We start from the raw sequence: 9,244 nt of genomic DNA, 5'->3' as shown, positions 1-9,244 counted from the left end.
ATTAAAACAATCATCCCAGTAATAATAATTACAATTGTTCCATCATCACCCGAAATAAGGTCATATTCACACAATTCCACATATGCACAATATTTCATTTTACAAGCAATTAAATAAATTTTAAAAATAAGTCAAGCCACCGCTCAATCACCTATTCCTCATATAGGATATTTAATTAGCTTTACAACGCCCAAAACGGCACCAAGAAATGATACACGGATCAAAAGATACGCAATTTCTAAGTTTGGAAAATTTTCTGCCCAGCAAGGTCCGCTCAGCGGAGCACCAGCGGGACCAGGCAGAAGCGAACTATGTTGGGACCTCCGCTCAGCGGAGCTGCGATTTCAGCAATTCGCCATTCTGCGACAGACCTGCGATTTCGCACTCCTTTCACCCCAAATGCATTCCCAACATCATATAAAGGTATAAAAACATAGTAGACATTATCACACATCATCAAGCATCATTAAAACACATTTTCCAATCACAATTTCATGCAATATCATCAATCTCCCCAAATCCAACAATCCCAATCCCAATATACTCAATCGAATCGAATCACATATCAATCTATTCTATTACCTACAATCGCATAATAGAAATTAACTAGAAGAGTCCCCCCCTTACCTTGATTCACGGTTGGATTCTATTTCTCTTCGCGTTCTCTATACGTATCCCTCCATGTTCTTCGTGCCCTAGCTCTCTCCTTCTGCCTCTTCTCAAAACTTTAATCGTGCAGAATGATTCCCTCTTTCCTCTTTTCTCTTTTTACCCCTAAGACCCCTAATATGGTCTTCCCATATTGCCCTCAATTACTCTTCACAATTGACCACTCTTGCCCTTAATATCTCTAACACTGATATTGTTTTATTTTACTAATTAAAATAATTCCACTCATTATTCTAATTATTCTAAAATACACCAAAATTCATCAATACAGCTAAGCATCACGCTAAAATAATTAGTTTAGAATTTGGGGTGTTACAAAAACACTTCTAACAAATCCCAAGAATAAAATTCCCGAGATCCTACTCAACTCTTCATACTCCTAATTCTCACTCGAGTTCCAAAACATTTCCAACAACGTCAATAACTCCTACAACAAAGTCTACCACAATGCTTTCCTTAATCATTGATCCAACAACGACACTTCACACAAGGCTACTCAAACAACAACTTCATAGTCCATCAGTAGCGTTAGAGCATCACAACTCTCTAAATTCCATTCTTTAGAATTAACCAACATCTACTCCGAGACACTCCAACTTGATTAACAACCAAAGTCTTAAGTCCAAGTCGCCTTCACTTCAGAAAACAACAAATTCCAACAACACTAGTACTGCTGCCCTCAGTAGCACACTAACATCTTGCAACTGAAACATATCCGAGAAGCATATCTTCTCCCCCACTTAGCTTCAAACCACTCCTGCATACAACCGACTAGAGGCACAACAAGTACTGAAAGTGCTCCACACACTTATCACGTACTGAGGAATTAAACAATATTAGACAACACTGGCCGGACAGACCGACCTGCTCTGATACCACTAATGTAACACCCCAATTCTACCCAAAGCATTTAGGCAAGAAAATATCAGAGTATTTAAAATTTCATACAACACAATTAGGATGTTACACTAAGTAACCAAACAAACACCTTGAAAACAAACGGACATCAGCGATGCCAAAAGCATACAACACCTGCCAATAACATGATACATAACACACGGAAGATATATATATATATATATATATATATATATATATATATATATATATATATATATATATATATATATAGCTCTCACTCTCAAAGAGGAGTTTTCCAAAATAAAGTGTTTACAATACACAATGGCACGTTATCACATATACATGTTCAAAAGAGTCATATACAAATAAATAACAACAGACTCCCGACTACCCAGTGTTACATATCAGAGCGACCGACAAGACCAACTGGAGAACTACCTCTTCCAAAAGATTCCCAAAGCGGCTAATCTGCAGGATGCCACTCAAGCATCAAATCAGCAGAAGGGTGAGAATATAATTCATAATGAAAGCATGACAATTATAGTAATACCAACAAGTATCATCAAGAATCATACAACAAAGTAATCCACTCATTCAACCACAATCAATATATAAGTAATGTGACACATGAATGATAACATAAATTATACAGACCGACAATGATGAATGAGACTCGACTATGCATATGCATGTGGTACCAAATCCGGAGTAAAACTCCTCCTTGTCATTATGACAAATACACCTTTGCCGAGCATTATGCTGGGACTTCTTTCCCTCAGGAAAATACACCTTTGTCGAGCAGTAAGCTACGACTAAATGTCATCGAGCATTTAGCCCCCACTGATGACCTCTTGCCACTCGGGCAAATACACCTTTTTACCGAGCATTAAGCCCCCACTGGTAATAATTGCCAATTCAGGCCACTTGTTAATAGCATTCCGCCATTAACGTAATGAAATGTTATGCTGTGCAAATATATGACTCTATTACACGACAACAACATCATCAACAATATAACACGGTCACATACCCACGTTACACCGTTTATATTCTATCCAAAAGGATACATCACCAATTAATAACATCGTTATCAATTACATCACACCATAATTACCACACAGGCATTAATAAGCACACAGCACACATTCACCGTCAAAATATACTAGCCACATCGGCATAAATGATCGCATAATTGCATCACATCAAATTAATATTGGCCATTGGCCCACAACTCCATCAATACATCATCAACAAGTTGTAATAACAACAATTCAACAATGATAATACATCATTCTCATAACAACATTTACTTGCCATAAGGCCACACATCATGTTAAAAACAACAACCAAACATCGTCATATATCAAGAATGAACATTCATTAATACATAACACATAATCATGATTTATCATGCACTAGTTCACAAAACCATTTATGAAAATCAACAACCCACTACTACATCCTACATCATTAACAATTACCACCAAGCACTAGGATTATTTACCAATCATATCGCGTATATAAACAATTATGTGTTTTCATCAACAACACCTCATAACCCATTAATAACAAGCTAACCAAGCCTATACTATCATATAGAACATCCAACTAGCTTCCTAACACTTCGAACGGCGTACGAAACGGAGCTACGAATCAAAAGTTACAAGGTTTCAAAGTTTGGATAATTGAACATACTACACAACTCATCACTTGATCCTAATAAAAATAATGGGATACTACATACTATTAATCATTTAATTAGATAATAATATAGTTCATTGCGTTAGCTTTCCAACGCTTCGAACGGCGACAAAATTGGAGTTACGGTTCAAGAGTTACGAAGTTTCAAAGTTTTGGAAAAACAGAAAATGCTGTTGTCCGCTTCAGCTCCGCTCAGCGGACCTTCGCAGAGAATTTTCTGCAACAGAACCTCCGCTCAGCGGACCCACCTCCGCTCAGCGGACCTGCGTAAACCCAGCAAAAACCAGAACGAACCAGAACGGTTCCAACCCTCTTATACCCACCAAAACCACTCCAAAACATCATTATAACACCAATACAACACATACAAACCATAGAAACAACCTAATATCAAACTTTTCATGGTTGATTCATCAATCTATCTCAAAACCTAACATTTTATTCAAACTCAATCAAGCCATGGAAAAGGAAAACAAACATGATCAATCACCATAACACAACAAGGATATCATTTAATCATCATACAATCATTCTCAAACAAACTTAGATCAAACAAAGACCACACAAGAAAATTGTGGAAATTGGAACAAGAAGAACAAGAACAAGAACAAAAACAAAACTATAAGAATCATACATCCAAGATAAATTAGATTCACCCCCTTACCTTGCTATAGCGACGATCGGAACTCGATTCGGTTGAGAATCCTCCACTTTCTCTTGTTTTTCCCCTTTGCTCTTCTTCTTCCTCTCTTCTCTTTCTTTCTCTTCTCTTTCTTTCCATCCCTTTTCTCCTTTCTCACAATATTTCTTTCTTATAAAGAAAATATCTATCCCGCGGAAATGACTAAAATGCCCCTACGCTCAAATATCGTTCAAACGCCCCAAAACGCGGAATATTACCTTAATAATATTTCTAGTACCAAAAATATGAAAACCTTCAATTAAATATTAGTCCGCCATCCCGAACTAATACCGACTGAAACGACTCCAAAAACGGTAAAATTCCAATAACGTCACAAACGTCCAAATCAAGCATATACTTATTTTCCGGGCGTTACAATATATGTATGTATGAAGTAAGTGATGAAGTATGATGAATATGATGAATCGATGATGTTATGATGATGTGTGTAATATGAAGTATGTGATGATGTATGATGAGTATGATGAATGATGATGCATTTTGACTAGCCGTGGTCGTATTTTATGTGGTATTGCGCATCATGCATTCATAGCATTTGTAGGAATTTTGTCCAGTGAAGTTTGCAGGATATTTATCCAGTGATGTTAGGAAGTTTTGGTCCAGTGATGGCCTCAATCCCATAGTGTGGATTGAGTGCAACTTGTGAGGTGCTCCGGTTCCAAGCGGAAATTGATCCTATTGGTGGGGATCTTTGGAGAATAACAATGACTAAGTCATTAATGATGTTTTGGTACCACATTCATGAGTCTTATGAAGTTGCATTTCATTATTTATGGCATTGCACAATACTTGGAATAAGTGATGTCTTTGATTGATTCTTGGAAGATGATGTTTGGTATATTCTAAGTGATGTATTTGATTTATTCTTGGATTGATGATGCTATGACGTGAAGAACTGGTAATTGTTATTATATGATGTAATGTATTAAATGATGTTATATGATTGTTGTTTCCTTGATATGAATGCTATATATATTCCTTATGTCTTTTATAATGATTATGATATATTAAATACTTGAATTAATTGATGTGTTTGTTGGATGTTTTGATTTGTGATGTTTGGTACGAAGAATTGTCGAATTGATGTTGTATTATAGATGTCGTAATTGATGCCATGTTGTTGTTATTCCTATGCCATGAATACTATATCTATCACTCATGCTTTTTATGATGATTGTGATTTACTCACCCTGCCTGTTTGAATGTTACCTGCACGTGGGTAACGCACAGGTGATCAAGTTTAGTGCAGGAAGCATAAGAGGTAGCTTCGGAGTGCGTTGTTTGGTTTTGTTGAGTCTAGTGGGTCTTGCTTTGATATGTAACATCGGGATTGAGATCGATTGATTGTGAACCTTGAGCATTTTGTTATTTTAAAGATTTTGCACTACTTTTATAATCATGAAGTTATAAACACGAAGTATGATGATTGTGTCGATGTTTGAACTACCTTTCATGGTAATGATTAATTTATGAAGAAGTTTCTAAGAGATATTTATTTCGCTGCGAAGTTTAAAGTAATTTGATTAATGGCACTAAATATGCTATTTATGTTTAAATGTTTTACAACCCGTGTTACAGAGCAGGATTAATTATTTTATGAAGTTTTTTTTTTGGAGCAAATAAAGATATATAAAGATATATATATTCCAAAAAACAATTGAAGTACAAGCTGATCCAACGGATCCAAGCTTCAAGTTGACACACACCACACTACTACTTAGAGATCATTACAAAACACCCTAAGATGTCTATCCATATGTGCCCTAGCACAGATAACTTCCTTGATGTACTGGATATTGAGTACATTGTCATTGCCATGGAAAACTCTCCTGTTACGAGCACACCAGACATAGTAGATGGTTTCTGCTACACAAATTCTCATCATCTTAGCTATTTGGCATTTGCCTTTGCTCCTAACAATGATCCACTTCAACTCATTCTCCCAATCATGAGGCCTATGATCAATATGTATCCATTGAAGGACATGCTTCCACAGTGTATATGTTTCCCTGCAAGCAAAAAACAAATGGCTGCAAGTTTCAATTTCTCCACAGAAAAGACATTTTTCCATCAGTGATAGTTCTAAATCTAGCCAACTTGTCTTTCGCATTCAATCTGTTATGGCAAGCCATCCACATCACAAAGATGGCTCGAGGCCTTGCCAAGTTATTCCTCATTAAATTCCTCCAAGGCACACTCGGGTTAGGGCCTTTGAGCTCCCTATACATGTTGCTGGTTTGATAATATCCTGTTAATTCAGCATTTTTCCATGCTTCAGCATTCATCACAGCTAGCTTATGTTTGAAAAGAGCTTTGATGATCCATGAAGCTGTCACCTTGGGCATATAATCAGTAACACTGGTCCTCTTCATATAGTAATGATGTACCCAAGTAATCCATAACCTGTCCTTCTTTTGGTAGAGATTCCAAAGCATTTTCCCTAGTGTAGCTCTATTCCAAATTCCAAGGGCAGTAACATTCAAACCTCCCTCGGCTATGGGATTGCAAATTGTCTCCCAAGAGATAGGAGCAATTCTTCTTTTATCCTCCTAACCAGTCCATAGGAATCTTCTGCATATTCCCTCTATATGAACAATTATCTTCTTGGGCAGGGGGAAAATCTGAAGCCAGTAGTTTGCTATAGAAAACATCACACTTTTAACTAATTGTAATCTACCTGCATATGACAACAGTCTAGTGCACCAATGGTTCAATCTACTCAGCATCTTATCAATAAGAGGTTGACAGTTGGCAATTGTGAGTTTCTTGCTATCAAGAGGCACTCCTAAATATTTAAAAGACATAGTACCAATTTGAAATCCAGTCTCCTGCATCATAGCATTTTGGTTATCTCTGTCTACACCCCCAAAAAAAAATCTTACTTTTGGCTATGCTCATGTGCAGACCAGTAGCTTTGGAGAACTCCCTGACTTTGTTCATGATGAGTATGATGGATGTGATATCTGCCCTAGCAAATAACAGAATATCATCAGCAAAACATATATTCACAGTCTTCATTTTGGTACACTTAGGGTGAAATTTAAACTCAGGAATATCTTTCAGGGTTTGAAGCACTCTGTGGAGGTATTCCACAATTAGAACAAATAGCAGAGGGGATATGGGGTCCCCCTGCCTCAACCCTCTCTTAGCCTTAAGGATATCACTTGGTTCACCATTTATGGAGAATCTGTAGGAGACTGAAGTGACACAAGCCATGGTCCATTCCACAAATTTGTGAGGAAAACCAAGTGCACACATAATTTGATGCAGTGTTGGCCATTCAACTGTGTCGTATGCTTTTTGAATATCCATTTGAATCATACACCTTGGAGACAAGTGTTTCCTACCATACCCTCTGGTGAGTTCCTGGGCAAGGATAATATTATCATGAATTATTCTCCCAGGAATAAAGGCAAATTGGTTTTCATTGACAATAGAATTTATAACATTGGCTAGCCTTTTGGTCATGATTTTTGAAAGGATTTTGTAGAAGGTGTTGCAGCATGAGATAGGTCTCCAATCCTTTATTGTCTTTGCCTCATTAGACTTTGGTATCAGAGTGATAAGGGAGCATTTTAGGCCTTTGTGCATTTTGCCAGTGTTGAAGAACTCATGGACTGCACCAATGACATCAGGTTTAACAGTCTGCCACGTATCTTTAAAAAAGTAGGCATTAAAGCCATCTATCCCTGGGGCTTTGGAGTTACCAATTCCCTCTAAGGCATCCCATATCTCTTGTTCAGAAACTGGACGTATCAAACTAATAGCTTCCTCCCTGGATAGAGTTTTTCCTCCCATAACACAAGGTTTATCAATACCAACAATTGTACTAGATGCAGTCCCTAGCAGATTAGTGTAAAAACCAATAATCTCTTTGGCAATGTCTTCCCTGCTAGTCAGAATCTCTCCATTCATAGAAGTGAGAGAAGTCATACTGTTATGCTTATGCCTTTCTCTAACAGAGTTGTGGAAGAATGTGTTATTCCCATCACCAAGCTTCAACCACTCCACCTTAGCTTTTTTGTTTTAGAATGCATTCCTTCATCTGATTGAGCTCTAAAACTCTATCAGTTCTGCTTTTCACCAACTCTATAGAGGTACAGTCAAAGGGATTATTCTGCAGCATTTTATGAGCCTCTTCAAGATCATCTCTGGCTTTTATAATCTGAATCCTGATGTCACTGAACTCTCTATGGAGAGGTTTAAGTGCCTTTTGGAGCTTTTTCATCTTAAACCAAAGTTGCTGCATATGAGTGCCTTGAATTATTTGGTTCCAACAGTTTCTAACAATCTCATGATAGCCATCCCTCTTAGTCACACAATTTAAGAACTTAAATATGTGTTGCCTCTTATGCTGAATTGCCATATGCCTCACCCTAATGGGGGAATGATCAGAGATGTGGGGAGGGAGAACTTCCACAACAACATCCTGATAAGTTTGGAACCATAGGCTATTTCCAACAAGTCTGTCAATTCTAGAGTAGATAGCCCCATTTGAATGCTTGTTTGACCAAATGTAATAGGATCCCTTGGTAGGAGCTTCATACAGACCATTCTTCATCATCATATCCATCAAATCCTTGTACTCGTTAATGGCCACAGGGTTACCACCAATCCTGTCTTTGCAAGTCAGAACATTATTATAGTCACCCATCACAATCCAGGGCATGTTCATGTTATCACCTATCCTATCAAGTTGATTCAATGCATATACAATAGTGGCACAGTACTGAGTCTCATTATCCAAGTTCATAACCTCTACATGAATGAATTGCTCCTCTGCTATAAGTAATTTTATTTTCACTTCTTGATCATTCCATAACAACCATATCCTACCATTGTAGTGATGAGGATAGTTATCAATGTAAGACCATTTATTACCTAACTTCATACGAATTCTATCAGCATTGGCCAATTTATTCTAGTTTCTAATAAGGCAATAATAGGAACATGTAACCCATGGAGGTAGGAGCTGACCTCCCTATGCCTTGCTTCTTTATTCATGCCCCTTACATTCCATGTTGTGATCATTTGCAATTGCTGGTTTCCCCTACAAGATTAACTCCAATCCCAAGGGGTGTGAAGACATTTTGAACTACCATATCATCAGGAGGTGTAAAGACAATCTTCTTCTTAGCCTTATCATTCCTGTTGGAGCTGACTTGAGTCCAATTCTCATCACCATTTGTATCATCTCCCTTGTTTTTGCCCTCTACCTCAGTTCCTTTGTCATTGTGCTCAGGCTCCTTTAGTTTCCGTTGCCAGACTTTTTGGAGAGGTTTTTGCTGCAATGTTATCTTCTTTGTGGAA

The 9,244-nt window shown here is 37.5% G+C and overlaps 1 protein-coding gene across 1 annotated transcript; it reads right to left on the bottom strand.

The window, feature by feature from the left end:
* Positions 1-7,946: 7,946 nt before the first annotated feature.
* LOC131636618 (uncharacterized) lies at positions 7,947-8,825 on the bottom strand. The gene has a single exon (XM_058907228.1). It carries the CDS (start codon positions 8,823-8,825, stop codon positions 7,947-7,949), a length of 879 nt encoding a protein of 292 aa, XP_058763211.1.
* Between the last annotated feature and the right edge of the window lie 419 nt (positions 8,826-9,244).

This window comes from Vicia villosa, unplaced genomic scaffold (assembly GCF_029867415.1).
Source record: "Vicia villosa cultivar HV-30 ecotype Madison, WI unplaced genomic scaffold, Vvil1.0 ctg.001794F_1_1, whole genome shotgun sequence".
NCBI lineage: Eukaryota > Viridiplantae > Streptophyta > Magnoliopsida > Fabales > Fabaceae > Vicia > Vicia villosa.
Note: the sequence above shows the minus strand (reverse complement) of the source record. Positions and strands in the feature narration are given on the sequence as shown.

Bases quoted from the DNA above. Each gene is read 5' to 3' on its own strand.
- LOC131636618 (XM_058907228.1), bottom strand. From the start codon at position 8,825: ATGAAGTTAGGTAATAAATGGTCTTACATTGATAACTATCCTCATCAC.